General features: G+C 33.4%; 2 protein-coding genes across 2 annotated transcripts; both read left to right on the top strand.

The window, feature by feature from the left end:
• The first annotated feature begins 2,375 nt into the window (after positions 1-2,375).
• Positions 2,376-4,746, top strand: LOC102579381 (subtilisin-like protease SBT1.7). The gene has a single exon (XM_006342570.2). It carries the CDS (start codon positions 2,446-2,448, stop codon positions 4,693-4,695), a length of 2,250 nt encoding a protein of 749 aa, XP_006342632.1. The 5' UTR covers positions 2,376-2,445; the 3' UTR covers positions 4,696-4,746.
• A 2,354-nt stretch (positions 4,747-7,100) lies between these two features.
• On the top strand, positions 7,101-9,700 carry LOC102579055 (subtilisin-like protease SBT1.7). The gene has a single exon (XM_006342569.2). The coding sequence runs from the start codon at positions 7,241-7,243 to the stop codon at positions 9,506-9,508; it is 2,268 nt and encodes a 755-aa protein (XP_006342631.1). The 5' UTR covers positions 7,101-7,240; the 3' UTR covers positions 9,509-9,700.
• Positions 9,701-15,172: the final 5,472 nt, after the last annotated feature.

The raw sequence follows: 15,172 nt of genomic DNA, 5'->3' as shown, positions 1-15,172 counted from the left end.
TATATCAATTTTTAAAAATACATGTGACTAACATTTTGCAATTTTTTTTCTTCTATCCATAATGATAACAATTGAATGACTCATAATCCAATAATATTCCTTTTACTATGTTTACACCCAATTTTTCTCCAAGAAGTTTTTAAAATAATATCACTACCAAAAATTGAAAATACTTTTTTTGTTTCCTGCTTTTATAACAAATTGACTTAAAGTCTTCTTAAATTACAGAAATTCATGTTACTAGTGGAAACTTTTTGAAAGATAAAAGTCTGGTTGTACCTAATTTTTTTTTGGCCAATAAAAAGTCACTCTGAATTATATTTATCAAAAAATCAAAAACATATGGGTGGTCTCCAATAATTTTTCTATTTATAAAAAAATATATTAGTTTGTATGGTCTTATTAAGGCAATTAATGCCATAATTCTATAATTATTTTTTGTCCATTACAAGAATCTTGATGTCATTCTCTACATGTGAACATAATAATAACTAACAATATAACATGAAAATGATAGGCATTTCTTTTTATTTGTTTTTTTATACGATGTTTGACATCCGTATTGGAGTATAATTTAAATTTAAATTCATGCATCATAAGAGGCCCGTTTCTGAGGATGATTCTCTCAACAAAATTATTTTTTTCATTCTTAGGATTCGAACATGAAATCTCTTGTTACGGATGGAGAGATCACAAATATCCGACCAGAACCCATATTGATGAATTAGAATTTGTTAAATGTGTGTCCAAAAAATTGGCTAAAGGACAAAAGCTAGTTTGGCTAAGCTAAATAAAGTACTCCAAACTGTTTCCAATAATATGTCCTGTTTATTATTTGAAGAGTTAAATAATATTTTCTTTCATCAAGATTTTATAAATATTTTTAATGCTTAACTATCATGACTTATAGTAATTTTTAAATGTGAAAATTTTATTTTTAAAAAGTTGAGGATTCAATGTCTAAATTCACATCGAAAGTTAGTTAATTTTGTTGAAAAGTCCCATATCAGATAAAAAAGGAACGAGTTAAAACTACATGAACTAACTTTTGAGGTTGAGTTATACCAAAAGTCAGTTTTTAAACAAGTTTGACATTTGTACTATAAATTAGGACACATAAATTGAAACATTTAAGCACCACGTAACCAATTATTTCCCGGGGCGCATTAACTTAGCCTAGACCGTACGTATGTGTTAAGAAAACTAGTAAATTCCTACAAATACTAAATTTCAAACACATTTATGAGTAAAACGTTCTAAAAGTTGAAATTCTGAATCTGCTTACGATTTTTTCGATTGGTCCTCCTTTGTCATCTAGATCGTCAGCTTAAGTTTATGGACCACTGAATATAATACTTTGGGTGCTACTTTTTATCTATAGAAATTTGGAAGTCAGTTTTAGTGGCTATGGTTTTACCTATGATGGATACAGGATATACTCATTTATGTATATTTGGCTCCATGATTGAGTTGCAAATAAATTTTTAATGATTACTCAAATCATTACACAAATGTTAACTCTTATGATCAATCATAACCTACATAATTAAAACTTATCACTCCGTCATCGTAATTTATGTGACAATATTTAACTGGATATGTAGTTTAAATTTATAATGATTACTCAAATCATTACACAAATGTTAACTCTTATGATCAATCATAACCTACATAATTAAAACTTATCACTCCGTCATCGTAATTTATGTGACAATATTTAACTGGATATGTAGTTTAAAAAAGAAAGAATGACTTTTAGATGTTTGTGTGGTTATAAATCATCTCATCCGTGTCGGATCTTCAATAAATATAAAGAGATGAAAACACCTCTAAACTCGGCACAAATTATTAGTTTCTTCCCCAAACTATTGACAGTCTTAAAAAGTTTAAAACACCCCTTTACTATGAGTGAAATACACCCCTAAATTATCGCCAAGTTTAAGGGTGCTTTCAACCATACTCCTACAAGAGTTTGAGACTACTATGTCATATGATAGATCAGGAGTGTATCTAAGTTTAGTTAGTCAAGTAGAAGAGTGTTTTTAAGGTTCGGGGAGGAAACTAATAATTTGTGCCATCAATACTTCTCTCATAAATATATATACCTTTTAGAGTATCGGATTTACTCCGAGCAATGTAGAGTATGATACTATTCAAGGACAGACTAAAAAGAAAAATACGATTTATAATTTAGGATGGAAGGAGTAAAACTAAAGCAATTTTGACATGATATATGAATGGCAAAGAAAGTTCCTTTTAGAGTGAAGCAGAGTTTGGAATTATTGCAAACTTTCTTTATAACTTGCAAGTTGCAATTTCAATATATGATAGAAACTGATTGAGATGTTTGATGAGAGGGTCTTATTCCTCTAAATACTCTATATAAGTAAACTAACTTATGTTCAAGAATATATATCCCAACTTCTATTTCATTTCTTCAAAAATATGGCTAACTATATTGCCTTATGCTTCTGTTTCCTTGCTATTTTATTTCCATTTACTATGTCTAAGTCAGAAACTTATATCATCCATATGGATTTGTCAGCCATGCCAAAAGCTTTTTCTAGTCATCATAGTTGGTACTTGTCTACTCTTGCTTCTATATCAGATAGCACAAATCATGGTTCCCTTGTATATGCTTACACTAATGCTATTCATGGTTTTAGTGCAAGTCTTACTCCTTCTGAGCTACAAGTTATCAAGAAGTCTCAAGGTTATCTTTCTTCAACTAAGGACATGACAGTTAAAATCGATACGACTCATACGTCACAATTCCTTGGCCTGAATTCCAATTCTGGTGCATGGCCAAAGTCAGATTATGGCAGAGATGTTATAATTGGTTTGGTTGATACAGGGGTGTGGCCAGAGAGTAAAAGTTATAATGATAATGGGATGACTGATGTTCCATCAAGATGGAAAGGTGAATGTGAAAGTGGAACTCAGTTTAATTCCTCTTCGTGTAACAAGAAGCTCATTGGTGCGCGTTCCTTCAACAAAGGACTAATTGCTAGCAATCCGAATATTACCATTGAGATGAATTCAGCTCGTGATACGGCGGGGCATGGAACTCATACGTCTACCACAGCTGCAGGAAGTCGTGTTGAGTCTGCGTCTTATTTTGGATATGCCCCTGGTGCTGCTACTGGGATAGCACCAAAGGCTCATGTGGCAATGTATAAGGCTTTGTGGGATGAAGGTTCTATGTTATCTGATATTCTGGCTGCAATTGATAAGGCAATTGAGGATGGAGTGGATGTAATATCGTTGTCATTAGGCGTAGATGGTCGTCAGCTATATGATGATCCGATAGCTATTGCTGCATTTGCTGCAATGGAGAAAGGTATATTTGTTTCCACTTCAGCAGGAAATGAAGGGCCTGATAATGAGAGTTTGCATAATGGAACACCTTGGGTTCTCACTATGGCTGCTGGCACAGTCGACCGCGAATTTCTTGGGACACTAACTCTAGGCAATGGAGTTTCAGTGACAGGTTTATCCCTCTACCCCGGGAATTCAAGTTCAAGCGACAGCTCCATCGTTTTCCTCAACTCATGCCTAGATGATAAGGAGCTGAATAAAAATGCATACAAAATCGCTGTCTGCTATGACGCGAATGGATCAATAAGTGATCAAGTGTACAATATAAGAAATTCAAACGTTTCGGGTGGTGTCTTCATAACAAACACTACTGACTTGGAATTCTACCTCCAAAGTGAATTTCCAGCTATATTTTTGAACTTTCAAGATGGTGATAAAGTTTTGAAGTACATCAAGAGTAGTCATTCGCCTAAAGCAAGACTCCAATTTCAAGTGACTCATCTTGGTGCTAAACCAGCACCAAAAGTTGCTAGCTACACCTCAAGGGGACCATCAGGAAGCTGCCCTTCTATTCTCAAACCTGACCTCATGGCTCCGGGCGCCTTGATATTAGCATCATGGCCTCAAAAATTATCAGTAGCTCAAATTAACTCTCGAGAGCTATTCAGTTACTTCAATATTATATCTGGTACGTCAATGTCTTGTCCTCATGCTGCTGGTGTAGCAGCACTTCTGAAAGGGGTACACCCCAAATGGAGCCCTGCTGCCATCCGCTCGGCCATGATGACCACAGCCGATTCATTAGACAACACACAAGGGCCCATCCGAGACATCGGTAGAGACAACAATGCTGCTACTCCCCTTGCCATGGGAGCTGGCCATATCAATCCAAATAAGGCACTGGACCCCGGACTTATCTACGATGCTACACCAGAAGACTACGTAAATCTCCTCTGTGGTCTAGATTTCACATCCAAACAGATAAAATCCATCACAAGATCCTCCTCTTATTCATGTTCCAAACCTTCATTGGACTTAAACTATCCATCTTTCATTGGCTATTTCAACTTCAACAGCAGCAAGTCTGATCCGAAACGGATACAAGAATTCAACAGGACAGTGACTAATCTTGGTGATGGTCAGTTAACATACACAGCTAAATTGACCCCAATGGGTAAATATACAGTTAGTGTTGCACCTGACAAGTTGGTTTTCAAAGAGAAGTATGAAAAACAAAGCTACAAGCTTAGGATAGAAGGTCCATTGTTAGTAGATAATTATCTTGTGTATGGTTCTTTGAGTTGGGTTGACACTAGTGGTAAATATGTAGTAAAAAGTCCTATTGTTGCCACTACCATAAGAGTGGAACCTCTGTGAGAACAGAACTGATTAAGACACTATCTAATGAATAATTGTGAAGTAAAATTATGCCTTTTTTTCCCACTTAGTTAAAAACTTAAATTCAAATGATTATTTTTCTCCATATGTAACAGTAGTTGGATTAATTTTGAACTCAAAACATATAAGATTGAATTATTGACAATGAGGCAAATAATAATCCAAACAAGACATCTCAGACATTTGTGATCTTTTGTTCATACAGATTAAAAAAAGATGTATATCACAGTAAACAAGATGACTAGATAACCCTCAAGCAAGTTGTAAAGCTATATCCTAAAACTTTGATGACCAATGAAGGACTTACAATGTGGCTACTAGGTGCTCAAGCAGCCAGTGCTCCAAACATTATATATTCATATTGAAAATGACTAATAACATATAAAGATAGAGATTGATTGAGCATCCAATCTGAAAGTAGCACCTTCAATATTTAAACCAGTTAAGCACCTTTGAATGACTAATACTTTTTATCTATAGAATTTGGAAGTTAGTTTTAGTGGCTATGGCTTTACGAACGATGGATACAGGATACACTCGTGTCTTTATCTTTGGTTTCATCATTGAGGGTTATGAGTTATGTTGCTGGAACTTTACAAAATTGTTGCCGGAGTCGTGTCTGATCCTCAAAAATGCATAGCTTTTGGAGTATCCGACACACTCCATATTTTCTTATAGTAACAATTAAAGACTAATTCCCACCACCAAACAAGATTTAATCACCAATTCATTTGATAATATTTAATATGAATCTATCTAGAAATGCTAAAACTTGACATATTATGTATATACATTTCTTATATATTATCCCTTCAATTTTCTACAACTAGTGGACAACATGACTCAGATAATAGGGTCATTAACCCAATCCAGTTTTTAGCTCATTTCAGCCAAATCCATTTTAGCTCAAGTAAATTTGTGCAAGTTATTAACCTGTCCATTTATCAGATCAGTCCATTTTAATCCAATCCGTTCATTTGACACCTTGAACGTGGACTACTAAGTTTTGTTCATAATATGGTATTCCACTTTCGAAAACAGTCCGAGGTAGTGGTAAGGTCTGCGTACACTTTATACTCTCCAGACCCTATTTGGTGGGATTTCACTGAATATGTTGTTGTTGTTATTGGTGGTGGTGGTGGTGCTATTTATCTATAGAATTTGGAATACAGTTTTGGTTCCATGGTTGAAGGATGAAGTTTTATTTTGATTATTCAAATCATACACAAATGTTTAACTCTTCTTTTCAATCAAGATGCATAACTTAGAACTTATTACTCACTCCGTCTCAGTTTATATAACGGTGTTGATTGAGCATATAATTTAAATGAAAAAAGAAAAAAACTTTGAATCTTATGATCTGTATGACTATAAATCATCTCAAGTTAAAGTGTTTCTAAATAAGGAAGTATGACTTATGTTGCTTGAACTTTCCAAAATTATTGCCACAATTTATCGGATCCTCAAACATCAGGGGCGTATACAGGAGGGGGTCACCGGGTTCACGTGAACCAGAGGCGTATGCAGGATTTATAGATGATGGGTGCACTATTACAAAAAGGTGAATCTAAGACATAAATTTGATCGGTCAGATTCTTTTTACTGAAAACCATTAAAATTTTAAAATCATAGGTCCAAAATTAACTTTTATTTATCCAAACCAATTACAAAATCTTTGAAAGAAAACTAAAACAAGATAGATAAAAGATTCAAATTTCTAATCTCACCTAGAGAGGTGCACCCAATCATCGTCGTACTACATTATATAATACTTCGAGTCTGGGTTCACGCATCTATATTTAAATATTTTTAAAAAATATAACACTATTATATATGATTTCGGGAGGGGACCATGGGTTCACGTTTTAAATATAGATGCGTGAACCCAGACTCGAAGTATTATATAATGTAGTACGACAATGATTGGGTGCACCTCTCTAGGTGAGATTAGAAATTTGAATCTTTTATCTATCTTGTTTTAGTTTTCTTTCAAAGATTTTGTAACTGGTTTGGATAAATAAAAGTTAATTTTGACCTATGATTTTAAAATTTTAATGGTTTTCAGTAAAAAGAATCTGACCGATCAAATTTATGTCTTAGATTCACCTTTTTGTAATAGTGCACCCATCATCTATAAATCCTGGATACGCCTCTGTAAACATGCATAGCTTTTGAAGAATTTGGATAGAGTATATTATGCCACAATAGAGTATGATATTTTTTTGGGACAGACTAAAAGGAAAAGTATGACATATACTTAGGGATGGGGGGAAGTGCAACTAAAGCAACTTTGACATGATAGATGAGGCAATGGCAAAGACAGTTCCTTTTAGATTGAAGCAGAGTTGGGAATTATTAGAAGCTTTCTTTGACTTGCAAGTTGTATGTTCAGTATATGTATAAAATATGGTAACTGATTGAGAAGTTGTTATAAAGGGAATACTTTGGCTTCTCACTTCTCTATATAAGTAAAATAACTTATGTTAAAGAAAATATACCAACTTACATTTCATTTTTTAACAATATGGCTAATTGTGTAGCATTGTGTTTATGGTTCTTCTCTATCTTGTTTCCAATTACCATGTCTCAGTCAGAAACTTATATAATTCATATGGATTTGTCAGCCATGCCAAAAGCTTTTTCTAGTCATCATAGTTGGTACTTGTCCACTCTTGCTTCGGTATCAGATAGTTCGAATCTTGATTATGCTAGTAACAAAAATTCCCTTGTATATGCTTACACTAATGCCATTCATGGTTTTAGTGCAATTCTGTCTCCTTCTGAGCTACAAGTTATCAAGAATTCTCAAGGATATCTTTCTTCAACTAAGGACATGACAGTTAAAATCGACACGACTCATACGTCTCAATTCCTTGGCCTGAATTCCAATTCTGGTGCATGGCCAAAGTCAGATTATGGTAGAGATGTTATAATTGGTTTGGTGGACACAGGAGTTTGGCCAGAGAGTAAAAGTTATAATGATAATGGGATGATTGATGTTCCATCAAGATGGAAAGGTGAATGTGAAAGTGGAACTCAATTTAATTCCTCTTTGTGCAACAAGAAACTCATTGGCGCACGTTATTTCAACAAAGGACTAATTGCTAGCAATCCGAATATTACCATCGTGATGAATTCAGCTCGTGACACGACAGGGCATGGAACTCACACGTCTTCTACAGCTGCAGGATGTCATGTTGAATCTGCATCTTATTTTGGCTATGGCCCTGGTACTGCTATAGGCATGGCACCAAAGGCTCATGTGGCAATGTACAAGGCTTTGTGGGATGAAGGTACAATGTTATCTGATATTCTGGCTGCAATTGATCAGGCAATTGAGGATGGAGTGGATGTATTATCCTTGTCATTAGGCATAGATGGTCTTCCGCTATATGATGATCCGATAGCTATTGCTGCATTTGCTGCAATGGAGAAAGGTATATTTGTTTCCACTTCAGCAGGAAATGATGGGCCTGATGATGAGAGCTTGCATAATGGAACACCTTGGGTTCTCACTGTTGCTGCTGGCACAGTCGACCGCAATTTTCTTGGGACACTAACTCTAGGCAATGGAGTTTCAGTTACTGGTTTATCTATCTACCCCGGGAATTCCACTTCAAGTGATAACTCCATCATTTTTCTCAACACATGCCTAGAGGAGAAGGAACTTGAGAAAAATGCATACAAAATCGTTGTCTGCTATGACACGAACGGATCAATAAGTGATCAAGTGTATAATGTAAGAAACTCAAACGTTTCGGGTGGCGTATTCATAACAAACACCACTGACTTGGAATTCTACCTCCAAAGCTTGTTCCCGGCTATGTTTATGAACTTTCAAGATGGTGATAGAGTTTTGGAGTACATCAAGAATAGTCCTTCGCCTAAAGCAAGACTCGAATTTCAAGTGACACACCTTGGTGCTAAACCAGCACCAAAAGTTGCTAGCTACACCTCAAGGGGACCATCACAAAGTTGCCCCTTTATCCTCAAACCTGACCTGATGGCTCCTGGAGCCTTGATATTAGCTTCATGGCCTCAGAAATTACCGGTTACTGAAATTAACTTGCGAGAGCTATTCAGTAACTTCAACATTATATCTGGTACGTCGATGTCATGCCCACATGCTGCTGGTGTAGCAGCACTTCTGAAAGGGGTACACCCCAAATGGAGCCCTGCTGCCATCCGCTCGGCCATGATGACCACAGCCGATGCATTAGACAACACGCAAGGGTCCATCCGAGACATTGGTAAAAACAACAATGCAGCTAATCCCCTAGCCATGGGAGCTGGCCATATCAATCCAAATAAGGCACTGGACCCCGGACTTATCTACGACGTTACACCAGAAGACTACATAAATCTCCTCTGTGGTCTAGATTTCACATCCCAACAGATAAAAGCCATCACAAGATCCTCTTCATATTCCTGTTCCAATCCATCATTGGACTTAAACTATCCATCTTTCATTGGCTATTTCAATAGGAACAGCAGCAAGTCGGATACTAAACGGACACAAGAATTCCAGAGGACAGTGACTAATCTTGGAGATGGTATGTCAACATACACAGCAAAATTGACCCCAATGGATGAATATAAAGTTAGTGTTGCACCACACAAGTTGGTTTTCAAAGAGAAGTATGAAAAACAAAACTATAAGCTAAGGATAGAAGGTCCATTGTTATTAGATAATTATCTGGTTTATGGATCTTTGAGTTGGGTTGAAACTAGTGGTAAATATGTTGTAAAAAGTCCCATTGTTGCAACTACCATAAGAATGGATCCTCTGTAGTAACATATGTCATGGCTGTTTTCTTCAGTCAGCAAAAGGATCGTTGCTCGTCTGAGAGAGAATCTGTTTAGTCACCTTATGCATGTTTCAGAGTTGAGTTACATTTAATGTCCATTGAGAACTTAGATCCTGCTTATGAATTATAGTTCTTATAGGAAATAGCCTTCTTTGGTGTGACTCAGACGGGGAACATTGTTTCTCTTACTTCCCTTTAGTCTGTTTCAAAAAGAATGTCACTTTCCTCTTTTGGCAATTCTTTAACTCTAACTTTCCACGTTGCATGTTTATAACCACAAGATTAAAGAGAGTTTTGGTATATTCCACATATATTTAGTTTAAGATCACAAGATTCAAAAGTCTTCTTTACTTTCTTAAACTACTCGCCAAGTCAAAACCAGGCACAGAAATTGAAACGAAGGAGTAATTCATGTCATTTTTACCATCTTGTACCTGTAATTTCCCTTATGAGAAGACCACACCTCTCTTGGATTTGTAACTTTCCAGGCTCTGTTGATGGATCCTACAGTTCTGCTTCTTGTCGAAGCCACTAAAGCTCTAGATACTGATACAAGTCTTACTTTTCTTTTTAGTCTAAAACAAAAAGAATATCACTTTTCTATACTTAGTAGCTTTTTGATTCAACATTTCATTTTTCCCTTAATGACACTACCTTATAGGAATGACATAACATGTTTCAGTCCTCGAGTATGTATGTAACCTTTAGTTCAAGACCACAAATTCAAAAGTGTTCTTTCCCTTCTAAAACTTCGTGTTTAGTAAAAAACAAGACATGTAAAGTGGAACAGAAGGAGTACATGTATTTATAGTGATTTCAGGGACGGACTTAGTAGCTTTAGTTCAAATTCAATATTTGTATTAATAAATTCACTAAATATATACAAAAATTAAATCCAGAATTCAGTTACTAACACCTGTTTTCGCTATCATAGAGTTTAGAACTCATAAAGTTCCAATCTTGATTCCGCCTCTGATCGTGTGCTTCCAAGTATTATGATTGATTAACTTTCACTTTCTAATATATTAACATGATGTGTCAATGCATATATGATGTAATGGATTCTCTGATGAGAGGCAGGACAGTGTATATATACTGACACCGTGGGATGATTGAGATCTCTTTATCTTTAATTATATGTCTAGGGATCGAATCTCTGGGAATAGAAAAAATCATGTTGGGAGCGATGACAAGCTTATTGTACTGTAATGTATTGTTACTTTAATTGCAATGTTTGTTATGAGTGTAACTTAAAGTTTGTCCTAAAAACTTTATTTTATGGTTTGGCTTTAGGCCATCAATTCTATTAATTAGCCGCCTCTATCAGTGTACCAAATATTTACTCAATATGACTACTTAAAATGTAATCACATGTTACTTTATTATGACTTCATTTTCCTTGAATCTGAAGCTCGAACTCGAAACAGAACAACAAATTGATTGGATGGTAGAGTCGTGGAAGCTATCCTATCTACTTGTAGTCTCAAATAAGACACAAATTGAGGTGAACAAAGCGAACCTACCTAAGTCAAGAGCTTCTTTTTTTTTTTTTGGGGGGGGGGGCGTGTTACGGGGGATCGACAAGTGGCATGCATAATCTCTTGTGATTGTTTGATTGCTCAATATGTCAATAATGATTCAATCCCTAGCTCACGCTTGAAGACATGAAAATCATGCGGAAAAAGAAGATAGACAATAGGACCACTTATGACTTTCGACAACAAATCGTTCGTTCTAATTTATGTGATACCATTACTTGACTTACACAAAAGAATTTTTACAATATCAATCGTCGATAACTACATGTTATTCATATTAACAATCCTATTAAGTTTGTGTAAGTCAATCGAAATATATTACAACACATAAAAGTGATCTAATAGTGTAAAATATTACGATGACAGTATATTTAGTTTTAAATAAATTAAAAAAGGAGACTGAAAGTTAAGTTTGTGGGGAAGATAAGATAAGGTAGTGCAATAGTGATAATATAAAGTAAATAATTATGAATAAAAAAAAATCAACGTTCCAACAACAAAATCTGTGTATTCAGACTTCTTTTTATCCAAATCGAACCCGTTCTCTTGCAGAGAAAACATAACGTCTCTTTAGTCATGTCGTTATTCATAAATTATAGTAATATTTTATTCGTGTTTAATATTTTTGAATTTTGTGGTCTCATATATATCACGTGAAAATTAACGATTAGCTAGGAAAGTAAGTAACTTCTAAATGAGGTTAGTTTTTTCCTTTCTTTGAGACGAATCTTTAAAAGTCTTTATGGTCTGAAACAGTGTTAGCATCGGATCTTAAATTGAATTGATCGTATCTATACAATGTTCATCAATGATGGTTTATTGGAGATCTCGAACTCTTCCACATTGATTGAACCTTTGAATTTATCTCAACTCTGTCTTTTCCGATCACATTCTGGTATTCCAACTCGTGCTATCGGAGTTAGATAGATTTTCGTGATATGAAACACTAATCCTGATATGTCTCGACTCCAAATCTTTCATGTATAGAATTATCAAAATCAACTTCATTTTAAATTATTTTTAACCTATATTCTTCTTATCATATATCGTTCGTTTTCTAATATGTCCACATGTCCAATCTGATTTTTATACATAAGTTAATAGGAGTACTTAGGGGTGTCAAAAATGAACTCAAACATAGGTAACCCGCCCAATCCGCCCAGAATTTTATGGGTTGGGCTCAAAATAATTTGAATTGGGTTCAATTTCAACTCATTCAAGCTTAACAATCTATATTAAAGGTATGAATTATTATATATTTAATATCTTTTAGGAATTATCTATCCATTTGTTACTTTTAAAAAAATAATCTTGAGCGAAAATTCGAATTGTGATTATAAAAGTTAAATATCACTATGTTAAAATTATTGAAATTAATCGGGTCCAATTGGGCGGGGTCAAGACCCAACCCGTTTTTAGCCCATTTGAACCCAATCCATTTGAGTCCAAAGTAAACTTGGGCGGGTCAAGACCCAACCCGATTTCTATCTCAACCCATTTTAATATCTTCAATTTCAACCTAACCCGTTCATTTGACACCCCTAGCCGAGTACTAGTAGTCATGGCAGAACCTAATCCTCCTCGAAATGCGTTCTCAAAAATGTAAGCTAATTTCCAGCTATAATCTATCATTATAAAAATAAGACATATTTATCGAAAATACTCCTCAATTTGATGTAAATTATTAGTTTTATACTCGAATTATTAACAACTTTAAAAACACTTTTCTACTTGACTAACTAAACTTAAATACATCCTGATGTTACAACATAAGTGAAATACACCCTTAAATTCTCGTCAAATTTAGGAGTATATATTTTCAATACTGCTCTCGACTATTTATTATTAAGAGTCTCATGTTCCTAAAAGAGTTTGACACTACTTGCTATATCATGAATGTATTTAAGTTTAGTTAATTAAGTAATAAGTGTTTTTAAAGCACTATCGATAATTCAAAAATAAGTTAATAATTTGTGTTAAGTTCAGAGGTATCATCGCCAACGGGTTGACTCATTTACATTGGGGTATATATTTTCATGAGGTGAGCATGACTCAGGGGCGGCTCAAACCTGTTGGTAACCTAAGACCAAAATCAAACTAGAGGCCTTAAAAAAATTAAAATTATAAATTTAAAATATAAACTATCAATAGAACAAGTAAATTCTTAAGCTTTAAATAAGAGAGAGATGTAAAATTAGAAAAGAGAAAGTGAGAAGAAATAGAAGAGAAGAAGAGAGGAGGATAGAATATATAAAAATAAAATTAGAAAAGAATAAGGTAAAAATAAAATAAAATAACTTGTACATTAAAAAAAAAGTACACAACTTTTTATTGGAAAGGTAAAAAATAATTGTCATATCTATCACTTCATTTGTTGTCTTAGTTCTAAATTTTTTTATTTTTTATTTTTAGTTTACTTCTACCTAATTAACTAAAAAATGAGCCCCCCTAAAATTAGGCCAATGCTTTTTTTTTTAACCCTTACCAGCCGCCCCTGGCATGACATGACTGCATGAGATCTCTCTGACTTCTCTCATGTGAGTGGGGTTTTAAGTTAGAAGAAAGTCTGTCTCACGTTATATGGTATTGTTTTATTTTAAGGGTTAATTTTTTATATTTTTTAAAAGTAAAATTAATATTTTAAAATTATATTATAAGTTGTAATTATTGACAATTCAAATATTTAAAATTAGAAATATGTAAAAAGTGCAATCTCAGAAAAATTATTTTCGTAAGAATTAGAGATTATAAGTTTGAGTAGTGAAAGCCGTTACTAATATTTGTATTATGATAAATTGTCTACATCACATCTTTTAAGGTATAATCCTTCCCCAGATCTTACTTACACGATATATTTTGTACACTAAGCTACTCTTCTTCTACATATGAAAAAAAATTGTGACTTAAATAACATTTGACTTTTTTCCGAATAAAATCATATAAATTGAGATGCAAGAACCGTAATACTTAAATGCAAAAACTTAGACTGGTACATTGTTCCATGAATGTAGATTAATTTTGGTAGTAATATTTATACCGTTCAATGCATCAAAAGCACTTATGTAGATCTGACCTATCCCAGATGGTGGGCTTCTATATATTTCTTATTATAAATTATTTTTAAAAAATAATTTCATTTTTCTTGTACCTTTTTCAGGTGATCTTTACTTCCTCTGTTCTTAATTACTTGTCTATTTTTTCTTTTATAGTTGTTTCTAATTACTTGTCCATTTTGACAAATTAAGAAAGGATAAATTCTTTTTATCTATTATATCCTCAATTAAATGACTAATTACTTTGAAAAATGTAGAACTTTTCATCCACTTCATAATTAATAGGGTAAAATGGTAATTTACTATGTCATTAATTATTTTCTTAATAGGTGTGTCAATTCAAAAGTGGACAAGTAATTAGGGACAAAGAGTAATTTTTTTTTTTTGGAAATATAATTTTCTTAAGAGTAGAGTATTTTTCCAATTATTTGTAGTTAGTCAAAGATGCTTCGAATATTATAAAGGTAATGTTTTCTGACTTACATATTCAAAAATGATTTCAAGTTATATATATACTAGACATCGGAGTCCGTGCTAGCACGGGTCCAATATGTATCATTTTTTGTTTTAATTTATGTGACAAAGACAAAATTAAAGAGTTCATCAAACTTTAATATTAATTTAAAATAGTTTAAATTTTTAATTATTGTTAACTATGGTAAAAAATTTTTTATGTCTTTTAACATTCTAAATTGCTAATTATTGTTGTATGATTTGTAATATTTTTTACGCAATTTTGAAATAATAAAGGTTATTTCTTCTTTCTCAATTTATGTGGTACTAATAAAATTTCGAGATTCAATCAATTTTTTTTGTCTTTAAAATATTCTATTGTTAATTACTGTAAATTATTGTACTTTGTAAGTAATTTTCAAATAATATATATTATTTCATTTGTCCAATTTATGTGTCACCGATAAAATTTGAAGAGTTAATCAGATCTTTTACATTTTATATCTTTTGAATATTTAAGTAAATAATTATTGTGATTTATAATATTTTATACAATTATTTAAAAAAAATTAAACAACAAACAAAACGAATTCATCATAGGAAA

Source organism: Solanum tuberosum, unplaced genomic scaffold (genome assembly GCF_000226075.1).
Source record: "Solanum tuberosum cultivar DM 1-3 516 R44 unplaced genomic scaffold, SolTub_3.0 scf00034, whole genome shotgun sequence".
NCBI classification, from domain to species: domain Eukaryota; kingdom Viridiplantae; phylum Streptophyta; class Magnoliopsida; order Solanales; family Solanaceae; genus Solanum; species Solanum tuberosum.
This window is presented reverse-complemented; position numbering and strand designations above follow the sequence as displayed.